The sequence below is a fragment of the Alternaria infectoria genome, assembly GCF_024043175.1.
Source record: "Alternaria infectoria strain BMP 0036 chromosome Unknown scaffold_1, whole genome shotgun sequence".
Lineage (NCBI taxonomy): Eukaryota > Fungi > Ascomycota > Dothideomycetes > Pleosporales > Pleosporaceae > Alternaria > Alternaria infectoria.
This window is the reverse complement of record NW_026250690.1, coordinates 4,239,890-4,256,777: the sequence shown is the minus strand read 5'-3', so window position 1 is coordinate 4,256,777 and position 16,888 is coordinate 4,239,890. Positions and strand designations below refer to the sequence as shown.

Below are 16,888 nucleotides of genomic sequence, written 5' to 3'. Positions count from 1 at the left end.
TAGTCTCTGATGGTCCAATGGTGTGGAAGCCCCCATATACTAGACATTCTTCTGCGGCATGGAAGAATACTCAAGAAGGATGAGGATCAAAAGCACGGCCCATTCGACGTCTGCTGCACCATCGTAGCGTGTTGGTGTTGCGTTGCACAAACGCCCAACAAGGAATGCTCCACCCTTGTGGCGCATGCGCAAACGCTCGATCTGTTCTTCCCAGTTACTTCTCGGATTTTCGCCGACTCTCTTACATGATCTGGCTGCTGCCTTTTCCGATCTCGTCGACACGATGACGCCGGTGGCACTTATTGTAGCAACTGTCTCATTGGTTGCGCTCGTAATCCAGTATCTTTCTTACCGACGACAATGCCTCGTAGGTCCAATCTATCACCTACACACTCCCAAATTACTAAATTTGCAAAGTCAGATCAAGCGATTAGCGACCGCCACGGATGTCTTCCAGCCCCCAGACTGAAGAACCAGAGGCCATTTGGTATCGATCGACTTGAGCAGATCTTCCGCGCAGACTCTGAATCGCGATTGATGGAGCTCTTCCTGTTCCATTTTCGGCAAACGGGAAAGACACTAGAGCACAAGTTCTTGGGAGTGAAGGCGTATGGAACGGTCGAGCCGGCCAATTTGGAGGCTATCTTGTCTACCAGTTTCAAAGGTACGGAATGAAGAAGATGAGGTGGTGGGTGTTTTAGAACGCTGACTTACAGGTAGATTTTGGTCTTGGGCCTCGTCGAGCTATCCTGTTTCCGGCGTTTGGTGACGGTATTTTCACGCAGGAAGGCGCTGACTGGAAACACTCCCGGGATATGCTGCGACCGCAATTGCAGCACAAGCATTATGAGAGCCTTGAAATATTCCAAGAAGCGACCAATGATCTCATCCGGTTGGTTCGAGAACGCGACGGGATCGTTGATCTGCAGCCGCTCTTCTTCCGCTTGACTCTTGATACTACAACAGCGTTTTTGTTTGGCGAGTCCACTCGCAGTCTCGCAAACCCGGAGGTTATTGGGGAGCGGACTTTTGCGGATGCATTCAATACCGCCCAACAATGGGCCGTTATCAGATATCGACTCCAGGACCTGTACTGGATGATTGACGGTAGAGGGTTCAGGAAAGCTTGCCGAGATGTTCGCGAGTTTGCCGACAAGATTATCCATCGCAACATTTCGTCGAACCGATGTAAGACAGATGATGAGGGTAAACATGTCTTTCTGGATGCCGTTGCGCAGCATGCGTCGAATCGAGCTGCATTAAGAGGTCAAATCATCAGTCTGTTGGTCGCTGGGAGGGACACCACAGCCTGCCTTCTTTCCTGGACATTGTGAGTTGCGCTTTCCGGTGTTGGGATTCGCGTCTAATGTGAACAGCTTTCTACTCGTACGTCATCCAAACGTGATGAAGAAGCTGCGCGAGGAACTCCTCTCGACCTGTGGCGCTGATGCGGAACTTGGCCGCGATAGCTTAAGACGATTGCCGTACCTGCAAAACGTACTCAAAGAAGGTACGTCTCAACCCTGAGTTTTCCTCTCGAATGAGCTTCTCACCCTCAGATCAGTCCTGCGACTATACCCATCTGTACCTGTCAACATCCGTATGGCTACAAGGACCACGGTACTCCCCACAGGTGGCGGTCCGGATCGCACTTCCCCAGTCCTCATACCCAAAGGTAGCGCGATAGCTTTCAGTGTGTATGCCATGCACCGCCGACCGGACCTTTACGGGATGGATGCAGAGCTGTTTCGGCCAGAGAGGTGGGGTGAAGAGATGCCTTTGCAACAAGATCCGACGAACGCCAAGTGGGGATATCTTCCTTTCCATGGTGGACCGCGGACCTGTCTGGGCAGTAAGTACCTGCGTGGGTTACGCTTTTCGTCATTAAGCTAATCTGAAATTCTAGTGGACTTCGCGCTAACGGAAGCTGGGTACGTGATTGTGCGACTTCTTCAGAGCTTCGCGAATATCAGACTTCCCAAGGGAGAAGCTGCCGAGCTGGTAGGTGTGGAGAAGCAGGTCATGACATTAGTCATATCGATCAAAGACGGCTGTAAAGTTGAGATCGGTTAGTAGTAGGGCACAACTTTGGTAGGGTTTCTGGTGATGAGATGTGATGGAGATGTCCACCTGGGCAGGTGCACATGTACTTTCAATCTGATTAGCGCGCGGCGCTAGTGAGGACCCTGACTTCTCGACCAGCAGGTACCAGGGACCACATCTACCAAACATGCCATCCATCGCTTAACCATGCCTCTACGTTTTCCTATCTACCAAGGCTTCTGTGGAATAAACTCTACCCCAATTTCTCTGGCGATATCTTCCATCGTCAAAGCTTCTCCTGCAGCTGAGACCAGCCCTGTTCCGCTCTCCGCTCTCCTCCTAGCTTCTTCATACGCTGCTTCGCAACTCACCAAGTTCTTCCTCTTCCGTTCGTCTTCTTCCACATCATCTCTTTCCTTGTCGCTGATGATCACGTCGAGTCTCCAGGACGTGATTTCCTCAAGCCTCTTCCGCACGGCTTCTAGAACACCAATCCGAGTTTTGGCTGTTTCGACCTGCGAGAGTAGTCGTCTCTTGACACTACCCGAAGACTCTATTTTTGACTCTACTACAGCGGCACGATACCGGTAAGAATCCCTGTCAGTGCTCAAGCCGTGGGAAACGTACAATTTGCCATTTGGATAGACGGCGTCGAGAAGCTTGGTTACGACGTAGAAGGTCTGAAACTCGAGGTCTGTGATGCTATTGGACATCGGTGCTGGTCCCGGGTTGTTAGATAGCGTAAGTGTTGGAATGTCAGCATGCGTGTGCGTGAAGTTACATAAGTAGAAGGCAGGTATAAGTTTGTCTACCAGAACAGTGATCAAACTTAGCATCATCCAGCCAACTTAATCCCAGTCTCATGATAGCCGCACAGGTACTTGCAGCAGAACAACATGTCACATATGTAACACACTACGAAGTCTGCACATCACCCTGCCCGCCCCTTGTCCCTTCCTTCAACTCTCTATCCTCTCGCTTCGCTCTTGCCTTCACCCGAACTGGTGAAGAGTCCTCACATGACTTGCGTTTACCAGACTTTTCCGCGTCCCCCTTCACCAGAGACTGGCCAGTGTCCAACCGAGGCTTTTTTTCTGCACCTCTTCCACCCGGCGCCTTGCCTTTCCTCTTCCCTCCCTCGTCTTCCTCTTCACTGGATGGTTCCATGGCATCAAGTTCAGCATCAAGTTCAGCATCCCTAGCCCGCCGTTCCGCCTCGATCTGCTCAAAGTTATCGTGCGCGTAATCCTCCAGATCTCCCAAAAGCGTGTCTAGTGCATCGACGCGTTTCTTCGCATTACCGCTAGCCATGATGATGTCCTTCATCACCTTGCCTTCATACTTCGCTACCCCGGCGTGGTAGCTTATAACCTTGCCGGCTAGGTTCTTTTCACGGGCGACATACAATCTGTGCCCGGGGAACACTTGGCGGATGAGTTTGGCGATGAAGTAGAAAGTGTTGTATTCTGCGGCTGTGATAGGCATGCGTGCTGATTTTGATTTCGTGGGATCTTTGTCGGCTATCGGAAAATGGTGCGTGTGAGTTCAATCTGATGAGCATGCGAGTGCACAGATATAGATATATATTAGTACAATGGAACAAGTTTGCTTCCCTAGTCAGCTATCAGAATCAACGAGACTGTACCAGCGTCGTATCAACAGAAGCCAAAAGCCATGGATAAGAATCTCTCCATTCCTCAAATGACTAGACATAAACTCCATTCCTATGCAACAAACGCCATGCTATGCAACATTGAAATGTACATATCAACATAACAAACATGCCTTCGTATCCGTTATATTCGCCATATCTTCACGTCCCCCAATCATCCCATTCGCCGTTTTTCCGCGGCCGTTCCCGACTTGTGCTTTTCTTCGCTTTTGGTGCTGGGTCTAGGAACCCATCTGGTATATCATTCCAGTTTTGCGTCCCTTTCGGGGGCGCAGTGACGGTCTGCGCTTTTCGTGCTTTTCGTTGGTCTACCGCTTGCTCGTCGCTGGAGACTTCGTAATCGTCGTCTTCGTCTTCGGATATGTAATTGTATTGGTCGAACTTCCTCCTGTCAATATTTTGGAGCTGTACATCGCCATCGGCGTACATGCCGCGTTCTCTTCCTAGTATTTGGTCGGCTTTGTTCGGACTTCTTCGTCCGTCGATTGGGCCTTTGGCGATGCCATTCGAGGGGGTGAGGTATTGGGTCGGCTCGCCTTGACGAGTGGGTGCTTGCCACTCCGGTCGTCTTGTGGCTCGCGGTGGAGGCTGGTTGTATTGGCCGGGCATCCACCCACCCGGACCGCGAGTGGGACGCGTGAACTCTGCTTCCGTAGGAGTATCCACACCCCAACCTGCAGCGCGCTCACGCTGCTTCTGTATCTGCTCTTCTCTTTCTCTTTCACGCTTTATCCGTTCTCGTGCTGCCAACCACTTGGGGCTAGGCTCCCACGACCATCCATCTCCAGTTGTTGTTACCAGTGGCACGAACCACTTCAACGGCGAAGGCCCAAAGACATGCCCAATGTTGCGCTTCCAGCCCAGATCGAATGCGTTCGGTAGCATCTCGTTGTCGCGCTCGTCAAGGTAGCTGTCGTAGCGGTCTTGGTTCTGCTGGCGTTCTCGGTATTCGTAGGATTGGTAGTGCGGATGGGAGTAGCCGTTCGCGTGACCGGGGACGGGAGAACGCGATGCGGAGCGCGAAGGCTGCTCACCCTCTTCGGGTCTGGTCACTCCCGGAAGAGCGTTCGCGTGGATCTCGCGCAATTGGTCGCCAACACTCAAGCGGCCGTTTGCTTGCGCCTCGACATAGTTTCGGTCGTTGAGCTGGTGCTTCATCGTGCTTCGGAGTGGTGAGAGGTAGCGCGTCTTCTCCAAGCTCTCGATCGTGGTCTGACCCCTGACTGTAAGCCACAGATGCCATGCAGTGAAGCCTGTAATGACAATCCCGATAATGCCAGACAGCACGGCGAGCAAGACGTAGTTGACGGGCATGAACGATTCGGTGTATTGCCCGTCACTGAGGATCTCGCTCCAGACCCAGGTCGCAGATGTCGCAAAACACACCCAGCAGAAGAAAGAGAGATATGTGAGGAAGAGGACGAAGGCTTTGTAGTTGCGCAGGCCAACGCAAGTGGCGAGCCACGGGCAGTGGTGGTCCATCTTCAAGACGCAGCGCTTGCATGTGGAGCAGTGGTGGGAGCGGTCGGGCTTCTTGGACTGGCACTTGTTGCAGAAGCGCAGTTCACCGGTCGATGCCTTGACTGTGAAGGACGTGTACTGCATCTCTCCTCCCTCTTGTGACGGCAGGTGGCTATAGCCATTTTTGATATTGAGCGGCGATCCGGGGTCGGTGAATACGGCGGTCGTGTAGCTCCAGTTGAGCATGAGATAGAGGAAGACGCCGAGGGCAGACGAGAACTTTCCTATGCGACGTGTCAGTAGTCGCGTCCAGGTATTTGTTTAAAGTGGTCTCATTGGACATGGACAGATATGCATTGGATGTATTGTACAGAGGGAGACGCACCCGTCCAGACATTCTTCGACGGGACAAAGCCGATGCCAGCCTGCACCCACACGGCCCACGACGTCAGGCCGTAGACGAAGAGCAGCGGGAAGTAGGTGACGGCGGTGCAGCAGTAGCGCTCCACCTTCCTGGCCCAGCCGCGGCGGCGCATGGTTCGCGAGGGGGAAGTCGGGGGAGAGGGCGAGCCCAGCGTGGCCATGTCTATGGGCTGGCTGAGTGGGCGGGCATGTGGTGCGGTGGGATTGGGAGGGGATGTTTGTGCCTGGGGTCACCCCGTTTAGGCGCAGATCGAGGACGGGCGGCCTGGAGAAGGGGAGGCTGCGGAGGACAAGCAGCCGGCGCACGACTAGTTTCAGGGTGCAGCGGCGCACAGCATGACACAAACTAGCAAGCAGCGGACTTGGGGGTTGGAATAGGTAATGTAGTGCTGCAGAAACAAGTCGCGCAGGGTCACGGGGTGTCGTCGTCCAATTCGTCGTCTAGGAGTGTCTGGTCGTAGTCATCAATAGTCGTCGTAGTCCAATGTTGTAAGCGTCGGCGTCGTAATCGGTGGTTGAATGAGGCGCATGATGGGTAGCGCAGAGGGTAGCGTGTCCCAGAGTACGCAGCTCACATCGACTCGGCACGCCGACCACGTGACGCCGTTGTTGGGACCGCCAGCGCGGACACGGTACGTATGCATGTCATAAAACAAAAAGTCAGCCGCAAGGCTCAACCACGTCCGGACAGGTGGCAGGTCAGACGCGCCTTTCAATTTTGGCGTACTTCCACTTTTGGAGGCGTCTGGGTGCTGTCGCCCGTTTCAACTGCGCCGTCGCACACTCAGCCTGCGACGGCCGCGTCTTCTTGCGTGCTATATCCACCCGGGCGAGCGTAAAATAACGGCAATCCCGGGTGCATGCGCGATAATCTAAGGTAGCCTGATACAGTGGTTACAAGACGCAATGTCGGTGCCACACCCCGGCATGCTCCCGTATTGCTCCCGCCGCAACCTGCGACATTTAGACATGGCCCTCGCCCAGCGCGATCTGCTTCGGTCCTGCCACACAACGTCCTAATGCCTACTTTGTTCTTGCGATAGCGTGCCCCCACCTCCTCGACTTCGCGGACATGTCTAGCAACTCTCCTTCAACAGCAACAACTTTTGGCCCATTACCTTAGCTAGACATGCTTGCCTCCAGGAAGCGGCCCACGCCGCTGCTGCTGCTCTTCGTCCTCGTCCTCATCGGAATATGGTACCACAGCAGAGACACTGACCGCATATACCTGCAATGGATGTCCTCGATTGAGTCGCGCCCTGCAAAGATACCCTCCAACAAAACCCTAGGCTTCGGCGCCGTCGTAGTCGTGTCCAAGGATGGCTCCTCGCGCCGCAAGCCACTCCTGCAAGCTGCCAACGTCACCGACATCGACCTTACCATCCCGACCCAGCCAGAATGGACAGAAGGCGACGTCCAGCGCTTCATCAACGGTCAGGAAAAGGCGCAGAAGGGATCGATACTAGCGTGGTTAGGGCACCACAACGCGCTGCGCTGGTAAGTTATATCGACGCCGGCATGCCACCCGTCTTGGCGTGCATACAGCCACATCGACCAGCTGCTGATTCGCTATGATTTAGGTTCCTAGATTCAGGCCTTGAGACGGCTCTCATTCTCGAAGACGACGTCGATTGGGACATTCGCCTGCGCAGCGTTCAGATACCCCTTGCGGCAAGCGCTGCCCGACAGCTCCTTCCTCCACCACGCGCTCAACACCCGGGCGTCAACGTCGCCAGCAACCACACACAATACTGGGGCGACCAAGATGCCTGGGATCTGCTCTATCTCGGTCACTGCGGTGACTACTTTGATATTGTGACCGAGGACGGCCCAAAGACCGACCGCCAATCCTTCAACCTGAGCGCTATGCCACACATCCTGTGGCAAGACCCTACGCTTCCATCGTGGATTAACCTGCACCCATTTACGCAAGACCTATTCCGCCTTTTAGGCATGCCCGAGAAAACGCGCGTCATGCACCGAGCCAAGTTCCCCCTCTGCTCCTTCGGATACGCCGTCACACGCCGCGCCGCCGAACGTCTCCTCAACGATCTCGCTCCGCCGAAACTGAAGAAGTCAGGAGCCCGCGCATTCGACGTCGCCCTTCTTCACGCCTGCAACAAGGGAGAGAACACGCCATCTCCCACACCGGAGTGGCAGAAAGCCAACCCTCGAAGTCGGAGCAAATACCCGAGCCCAGGACTACGGTGCTGGACACTGAACTCCGAGCTATTCCATCACATGCCTGGTAAAAGCGAGATTGATTCAATTGGAGAGAAACTTGGCGAGGAACATAGTCTGCCGCCAGTGGACCTGGCAGCCCAAGCGCAGGTCGTATACCGAAACGAGACCACAAACATCGACTGCGGATTCTGGAACGGCGCCTTCGCGTTCGACGAGGACGATACCGAACGGCTGCATTTCCTGCAAGAAAAAGTTGGGAGGCAAGGCAACTGCCTCAAAGAAGGCAAAGACCGAGACGAGATCACATACCCGCCTCAAAAAGCGATGACGTGAGAAACCCTCAGCACAACACCGCATGTCACCTTCCATGTACATATTAGATTTCACGACGAGCACATCTTAACAGGATACCCGGCGTCATAGACACCACGGGATTTACGGGCGTTTAGCAGGAGCATCAACTAGGATTTCATCGGCGACATGAAGCCTCAGGACAAGGCGCAACATGATCTTTCTGGATTTTCTTCTCTACACTTCTTAGGGCACTATACCATAGCGGCGATTTCATCTACCAAGGCGTATGTATGCGAGGGCATGGTTTGAAGACCGCCTTTTTGTCACAGTTTACGATAGCTTCTATCGACGTTACTTTGAGCGCTTCATGAAACAGATTCGCATTGCATTTTCTTATGCTTCTTTGCCTAGTGACGTACACACATGCACACCCCTCAGAACTCCAATGCATCGACCATAAAAAGTATCACCGCTCATTCGGTACACGGCAGCACAACACCAACGATCGCAATACTAATCTTCTCCACTTGCAACAGGTGGGGCCGTACTCAACCACCGCGCAATCACCGACGTCACAGCGAAACCACCAACACTATCTGTGATCAACCTCTAAACACCCCGATGACCAAGAAAACTTTTCCCATCCTCATCTCACTCGTCCTCACGGTGAAATAAGCACGGCAAATCCCACATTCTCCATCCATCCATCCCGTCCCCAACACGTTGAGTCACTTAGTCCACGTCGGCGTACCTGTCGATCCGTCCAGCTCGTTTCGGACAGCGCACAAAGCAAGCCTTATCCTAGTAAGGAAGTGACATGTAGATCCTTGCCCGCGTTTTGGGACAGCGACGTGTAGGTGTGTCTGGGCGTGAAACAAGCTTTATTAGGGCCGATGGCCACGTGTTTGTGATAGGGGAGGGGGGGAGGGAGATTTGAGGGGGGGAGGGTAGGCGTTCTGCGAGGGAGGGGGTGAATTATCTGGAGGTGGCAGGGTGGGCGAGGTTCGAGGGTATGAGAGTGAGGAGGTGGTTGTGTGATGCCAAAGAGAGAGTTCGCGTTCCTGCGGGGTACCGATTCGTTGGAGTCTTGGATGACTTGCGGAGCGTGATCACTCGGTCTCTCGCGTTTACTCCTCATCCGTGGAGTCTGTCATGAAATCTGCTTCTAGTACTTCATTCTAGCCTCTTTACTTTGACATGTACCCCGTAACTCCTCGCTCGTCATCGTTTCCATGATGTTGTCAACCGTATCGCAGTCTTGCTCACCATAATGGGACCTCTTCCACTGATGCAATAACGCTACTACAGAATCGTGTCCATTCTTTTTCGCCCAGTATAGTGTTCTTCTGTAATTTCTGTTGTGTCCTCCCTGAACATCAGCCCCTGATTCAAGAAGGTATGTGGTTATCTCGGCACTGCCACGTCCAGCAGCCATCTCAATCGCGCTCTGGCTATATGGACGTGGGGGTGAATTGACATTCGCCCCGGCTTCAACTAACCAGCTTACTATCCTGAGATCTCTGTTCATCAATGCTTTCTTCAGTGGTGTGTCGATGAAGTATGAAGCCAGGTCTCTGTCGTCTGCTCCAATCGCTATCCTTTTGCGTATCATGTTCGCATCCCATTCTGACAGCGCCCGCCCATCATCTATGGTTCTTGGGTCATTTGGACTTGCGCCCATGTCGATCAGACAAGTGACCTTGACACAGTCGCAGGATCCTACAGCTTCTTTGAGTGCATCATAGAGATAAGTTCCCACATAATCGTATCCCATGACCAGTTTGACATCGTCTGGACGCCATGCGACGTCTAGTATCGCGTTTTTGAGAGCGACGTTATCGGTCCGATGAGCGAAGACATATCCAGCAGTCAGTTGCCGTATTCGCTCTTGGCATTGTTCCTTGTCGAGACCGTGATAAGAAATGTTCAGGAACCTTTCGAGGTCTCCGGTCTTATTACCGTGCCCAACGTCCATGAAACCGCTTGCGAAATCTCTTCCCCATTGGGTAGATAGTTCTCTATTAGAGCCGAAATGAGGATTGAATCCTGCGTCAAAAACGGCGGCGGCAGTCATAGCAGTAACTGTTGGCGACAATACATGATCGTCCTCTTGAGCCTGTACAGGTAGTTGTTGAGAACTCTCAGCTGAGGGATCTCTTTCATCAAGATCCTCTCCACGTTCTGACTTATTGCTCAGCTCCTGGAAATCGTGCTCTGTAGCCGGTGGCGGCGTTGAAACCTCGATTCCCGGTGGCGTTTGAGGACGAGACCGAGGGTGCAGGCCTAATTGATCAGTCAGTGAGTCGCCATGAGCAGCGAAAATCTGTTACCTACGTGACTTGCATATATTAAAAGTCGTCTCACGCCTCCTGCGCCTTTTCCGATCTAGTGTTGCCTGCGGTATCAACACACCGCGCACTTTAACGTTAGTCGGGCGCCTCCTTTCGTCCAGGCGACTAAAAATGAAATTCCATTCTTCCTCAAACACATTCTTCGAGACGTTCCATCCTCTGAAAGACCTCTCGTATTGAGATTTGCTGTTGTTGGTAAGCATATTACTTCTCGATGTTGGAGATCGCTCACGTTCGATCAAAGCCTTGCCTGGCCATGATCTGCATGACCTTGGACAGCGGCTTGTCTTGCTCGACCCATAGATTAAGGATCTCTTCCTTTCGCGACATCCATTCCACCTCTTCGTCTTTCCGTCTTTTCGGCATGCCCTAATATTTTGACCAACGTGTAAGTTTTGTTGTGACCTTTAGAATACGACCCTCCAGCATGTGTTTCTCGGCGATAAACCAGCCGTAAGAGGTCAATGGCTGAGAATAGCTCAACCCTTGCGCAAGAATGTGAATGCTTGTGAGGCCTCTGGCGCAGTAATGAGAGAATAGGTCCGCTGATTGTGATGTTGAAACCGATGTCTGTGTAACTGTTATGTTGAGCAAGTAGAGGGTGCCAGGCCGCTGGGTAGGTAAGAAGCGGGGCGGGCAGCTCTCTATTGGCCACTTTCAGAATCATCGATCCACAGAACCGTCATACTGGCGCCGGGAGGCCCGGCAGCAACACCTCCTTTCTCCGCGATCTTGAGGTCCCGGTGATTGGATCGTTCCACAATCTTTGGTCGCACGCAAAACGTAAATCCCATCGCACTCAGCCGCAACTCCCCTGCAGGTTAAGGCGCCACGCGACTCGATGCAGCAATAGAGTGCGCCTTTGACTCAGACTACGTCGGGCTGGTCATTGAGAGGATACTTTGGTATGTCGCGACTCGATGCAGTCCATCTGGTAGGCCGATGCCAGACTTCCTCATTCGACGAGCTCCAGGCGTCGTGGGAGGATACGATCTTGAAACGGATGCATTCCGCCCAGACAGGCCCCAATAAGTGACTCGCCAGGGTTGCTCCTACCATGGAGCGCAGTGGGGCTTCAGTATGGGCAAGATGTAAGATGCAAGACGCAACCATTAGTAGGTCGGAGGAAGGCGTTCAGAAAGCTTCAAGATCCACGTCCCAAAATCGTGCGTGTGTACAATTGGTCGCAGACAGAATCTTTTTTCCGAGCATCAGACTCTATTGGTCACAGACAGAATCTTTTTGGAGCATTAGAGTCTATTGGTCGCAGACAGAATCTTTTTAGAGCATTGGAGGCTATTGGCCGCAGACAGAATCCTTTTCGAGCATTAGCCTCTATTGGTGCGCCACGATGGGCAGACCCAGCCCTAGAGGTGTTTGACGCTATCGTAAGCGATGATGCGCAGTTCAAGACCGTTGAAAGTGACGGGAGGACCGGCACCTGTATGAATATCCTCTAGTCTCTTACGTATGTCCATGTTGGGATGCCGCAGTGAGTTGGTTGGCTGTGGCCATAATCATCGATCAAGCCAGCAAATTCCCAGTTGATAAATAACGGTTCTCGCTCTCTATTATGCCCAAGATCAAACAGCAGCCCTCACTTTCTCGTTCATATATATCCCAGAGCCTTTACACACGTCAGCCATCCTTCAATCCACCCAGTACGATACCCCAGCCCTGAAGCCATGCCACTCGACAACCAAACCATCGTTGCGATCGTTGCCCTGATCGTTGGCTGTCCACCGACTGTCTGGCTCCTGTACAAGTTTTACATTCGATATCAAGATCGAAAGCATCTTGGTGTGTACATATACTCTCGTAAAGGAATAGTCCTTCGCTAAACCGTCCTAGCAACAAGCACTCTCCTTCCGACGCATACGTATACTCCGAGTACACGCACACCGAGATGCAACGTTCTCTCTCGACAGCAGCGCGTGCACACGTGGCCGCTAAATCCAACCGTTATGCTCGAGGATATGGCGTCCGCAGTTCATCATGAGTCGAGAGTCACTTAGGTACAAGAGCCACATATCTGAGAGGCTAGACAGGGCGCTAACCGATAAATAGTGCATGATCTTGACTTCGACTGAGCGCAGCGAAGCACTGTCTTTCGCTCTTTTGTCAAGATCGCGGTCGAAATTCGAGCGACAGCCGGTCGATAGGAAGCGAATGCAGATGTTGTCGACATCATGGAGACCCCGGATATCAGAGCTGTGAAGTAGATCTTGCGTTGGAAATGTTGTGAAGGAAAAGATGAGAAAAGAACAGTATACAGAGATTTACATGGCTTATCAGTTCCCAATGTGCACAATAGTTTTACCGTGTTCTCCCATGCATAACGATACTATGTGCAATCGTGTTACGATATTCTCTAGTCACAGCCTTACGGTCATGCTTATTACTCTGCAGGTCGCTTCCGGACAACGGATGGTTTTAGTACCCTCTGATACCGCGCCAGATCAAAACTTCCATCTTCCAGCTCTTTACTATCCGGATCACCAGCCCAAGAGAAAGTGCGACACTTCTCAAGCACCGTCTCATCATCATCCAAAGTCGCCTCGCACCAAGTCCAGATGTAAGCACCAGTCTCGTACTCCTGCAGACGCTTGAAATGATCTTCCTTCTCTACTTTCCACACCACGCCCGAAACTTCCTCATCGCTATTTCCAAGTATGAGCGCTGGGTATATGCTCCACATCCTGACTCTGAACCCGGTAATGGTTGCAGGTCGTGTGGTGGGAAGCTCTGGAAGGCTCAGGACCGCTTGTAGGACTTCTGGATCCATGAGTGAGCCATATAGGAACATGTAGCAAGGACTAAAGGGTTGATCAGGTGGTATTTGGAAGGTATTAGTACTGCGACCATGCTTTGGTTGAGATGGTGGCGCAGATACTTTCAGGTTTATGGCCTTTGAGGCGGGCTTTGGGGCAGGTGGGAGAGGAGGTGGTGTTGGAGCAGTCATTGTAGCAGTCTCTATAGCAATATCCATAGCATTGTCGCGTCTGTGAGGGTCAAAATTATTGTCACAGGAAGATGAGACTGAGGCTGTGTGGCATTCAGCGCGTCGAAGAGGGACGGTCCACCTGGTGGAAGTGTTGCAGCCTAGCCTCTAGCGTGTACAGCCGGGCATCTTCGGCCCCGGGGCCTGTGCCGGGTCCAACCGCCCCCGCAACGCAACAATAAAAGAACGCTATCGCTTCCTCTGAACAACAACCCTCACTCCCTGCGTGCCCGGCTTCGCGCGCGGAACAAAGCTATCAAGGTACAGATCAACAGCATCGTGCCCAGTCTCGAACAACGCGCACTCAAACCGCCGAAAGAAAGTCGCAATGCCAATATACAAATCCGCATACGCGAGCTGCATGCCCACACAGCTTCGCGTTCCACGTCCAAATGCAATCAGGTACTTTGTTAGCGCCTTTCCATCTGGTGCCTTTGCATCACTTGCCCAACGCTCCGGCACGAACGCGAACGGATCGGGGAAAATACTTGGATCATGAGAGGCGGTGTAATGGTCCATGCTCACGATCGTGCCTACAGGGAGCTGGTAGTCTATATCGGGGGTGTGGTAGACCATGGGTGTTGGTGAGAGGCGAGGGATGCGCTGAGGAGTGCCGTAGCCAAATCTCAGAGCTTCGTTGACCACGCCAGTCAAGTACGGCAACTGCATCAATGCGTCAAGGTGCGGGATGTGGTTTGGATCTGGAATCGCTGCGTCGAGTTCAGCGCACAACTTGGCCAGCGTCACAGGATTGGCGAGTAGGTGGTACGAGCATGTCGACAGCGTGTACATTGTTGTTTCGATGCCCGCGCCGATGACGGAGATGGCTTCGTGCTGCAGGCGTTTGGTGGAGAGTTCGCTAGGCGGGAGGTCGGACTCGAGGAGAGCTGTGAAAAGAGATGGGATGGCCATCGTCTTTTCTCCAGAGGCGTGTACGGCTTTGGCGTGCTGGATTTGCGTCTCCATCTCTTTGTTGAAGGTCATGACAGAGCGCATTGGCGGCGACAGGAGGACGACGAGCCAGTCTGGCAGCAGCTTTAGTGATCTGATCATCCATGGGAATTGCGTGATGAAGTGAACAGGGTCGAGGAGATCAACCCTGGAGCATGTTAGCCTTGCTACCTGTATGATTCGACATAAGGTGGCATACATGGCGTCGGAGAATTGGGCGCGAAAGTCAGGATTCAGGATGAAGTCATACGGCTTCTCGAGACAGTATCCGACGACAATGTCCGAAGTGAAGGCGCCCCACATATTGTTCAGGTTCATCGTCTTCCCGTTGGCGACGAATTCGGAATCGATGCGATTGCAGAGACGATCCATATGACTCTGGACGTGAGGCGAGTACTGGGTAATCTTACGTTTGGAGAAGAAGGGATTGAGCGCGCTACGACGCAGACGATGAAGACTGTGCTCAGCAGTAGCAAACGAGGACATCTCATTGTTGAAGCGGTGCTCGAGATGCTTGAGCTTGTCCGAGTGGCGAGACTGCGCATACAGGGTGTCGTAGAAGGTGGGATCTTGGATGTGTACTTCATTTGGACTAACACGCACGATAGGCCCTGTAACGAAGTGGTGAGCAAACAATTGTTGCTATTTGGATTGAAGACATACCATATCTCTCGTGCCATTTCTGGTACTCCCACATGAATTGCCCACCGGGCGCCTTGAAGCACTCATAGTACGTCTCGACCCATTGCGTCAACGCAGCAAGCCTAGGACCTGGAACGCCCCGCAGAGGATGGAAGAAGAGACGATAGATGGAGACGTAAAGTACGTATAGCGTGAGGAACACGCTAGACACAAGTCCAATCCGCCCGTAGGTCGAGGACACAAGGTTGTGGAAGAGTTGATTCATGACAGGATTCTGAGGATCTCAACCGCAGCCCGTTTGCGCAGACATATTGTATCAAAGCTTTCGAGCTGTACGAACGTGCACCTGAAGCTGCAGAGTGCTGACTTGAAGCATGCCTGGCAAATTCACTGCGTTTGGTGGTTGCTGAGTAGATGAAGATGACCACGCAAAGTCATTGCAATCGGATCATCACGAGACGAGCGCGAACACAAGAATGTAATACACGGACCGCAATCTTACAGGATGCTGACCTTGCATTAGTGTGACGGGCCGCGGGTGGGTGTGCTACAGCCAATTAGGAGCCATCAAAATAATCATAAATGTAAACATCAAGCTGTGCCACGCTCGTGCACGCTGCTTAGAAATGGCAGCTCGGTGCCTTCCTGCTAGACAAGGCTGCAGGTGACCGTGCAGTGTCACGTGGCTACTCAACTCACGGAGTAAGAGCCATGGAGCTGAACCATGATATTGGCCGGCTCGCGCTATAACCGACTGCATCTAACTGCAACCTACATACCATTCTCACCATACCCGCTGCACCTCCGAAAACATGTCCGGAAAGACGTATCTCATCACGGGAGCTAACCGCGGTACGTGCCTTTGACCTACTTGGTATTGCTAAACTGATTTGACTGGATATGCAGGCATCGGCCGCGGCATGTTCGACCATTATGTCGCACAGTCAAACAACACCCTCATTGCTGCCGTGCGCGACCCTGCCGGTGCTCAAGCCCTGCTCAGTGTTTCCAAAGGCGAGAACACCAAAGTCTTCATCGTCAAGATTGACTCGGCGTCCAAGACAGACCCATACGAGGCCGTGAAGGGCATCGACAAGATCGACGTCGTCATCTCAGCTGCTGGTATTGCGCCGCTCAACACCGTCGCCGATGTGCCACTCGAGGAGTTCGAAAACGCCCTCCAGGTCAATGCCATCTCTGTCATGATACTGTACAAGGCGACCCTGCCCTTGCTCAAGAAGTCAGACTCGGCCCGCTTCGCCTTCATCAGCGCTGCTGGCGGCAGTATCAACAACATGCCTGAGTTTCCTTATCCCAATATCAGCTATACCGGCTCCAAGGCGCTCGCCAACGTCATGGTCCGCAAGATGGGTATGGAAAACGACTGGCTGATCACGCTGTGCATTCATCCTGGGTAAGATATCCCCAAGCTTGTCGTGTGATGCCGAAGTTGACATGTCGTGTGAATAGCCTCGTTCAAACAGACATGGGCAACATGGGCGCACGCGCTTTCGGTCTGGAGAAGGCACCGCTCACCCTCGAGGACAGCAGCAAGAACACTGCGCACATTGTGAGTTTGACAACTTCTCTACAGCGTTGTCTGTCGTTAACGGGGCTCTAGGTCGATAATGCCACCAAGAAGGAGCATTCTGAGCAATTCTTCAACGAGACCATTGACCGCCGCTACCCTTGGTGAGATGAAATGTTTGATGGTAGAGGGAGGATCGTGTCTGGACAATATGAGGATGGGCATATCGGACGACTGTGCGACGTGGAACTGGTCTTACAAATTAGTATTGTAGTTGGCATATCGAGATACATCATTTGCACCCGACGCCTTATGAGGAAAGTTGCAGACAGCGGTTA

The 16,888-nt window shown here is 52.7% G+C and overlaps 4 protein-coding genes across 4 annotated transcripts; 1 reads left to right on the top strand and 3 right to left on the bottom strand.

Annotated features, from left to right (window-relative positions):
- Positions 1-2,958: 2,958 nt before the first annotated feature.
- On the bottom strand, positions 2,959-3,528 carry J4E92_001408 (uncharacterized protein; the record flags this gene model as incomplete). Its single annotated transcript, XM_051492820.1, has 1 exon — positions 2,959-3,528. One exon carries the CDS (start codon positions 3,526-3,528, stop codon positions 2,959-2,961), a length of 570 nt encoding a protein of 189 aa, XP_051358332.1.
- A 328-nt stretch (positions 3,529-3,856) lies between these two features.
- J4E92_001407 (uncharacterized protein) lies at positions 3,857-5,712 on the bottom strand (the record flags this gene model as incomplete). The annotated part of the gene is made up of 2 exons (XM_051492819.1): positions 3,857-5,460; positions 5,562-5,712. 2 exons carry the CDS (start codon positions 5,710-5,712, stop codon positions 3,857-3,859), a joined length of 1,755 nt encoding a protein of 584 aa, XP_051358331.1.
- A 1,016-nt stretch (positions 5,713-6,728) lies between these two features.
- J4E92_001406 (uncharacterized protein) lies at positions 6,729-8,116 on the top strand (the record flags this gene model as incomplete). The annotated part of the gene is made up of 2 exons (XM_051492818.1): positions 6,729-7,096; positions 7,180-8,116. 2 exons carry the CDS (start codon positions 6,729-6,731, stop codon positions 8,114-8,116), a joined length of 1,305 nt encoding a protein of 434 aa, XP_051358330.1.
- A 5,502-nt stretch (positions 8,117-13,618) lies between these two features.
- J4E92_001405 (uncharacterized protein) lies at positions 13,619-15,109 on the bottom strand (the record flags this gene model as incomplete). Its single annotated transcript, XM_051492817.1, has 2 exons — positions 13,619-14,991; positions 15,106-15,109. 2 exons carry the CDS (start codon positions 15,107-15,109, stop codon positions 13,619-13,621), a joined length of 1,377 nt encoding a protein of 458 aa, XP_051358329.1.
- Positions 15,110-16,888: the final 1,779 nt, after the last annotated feature.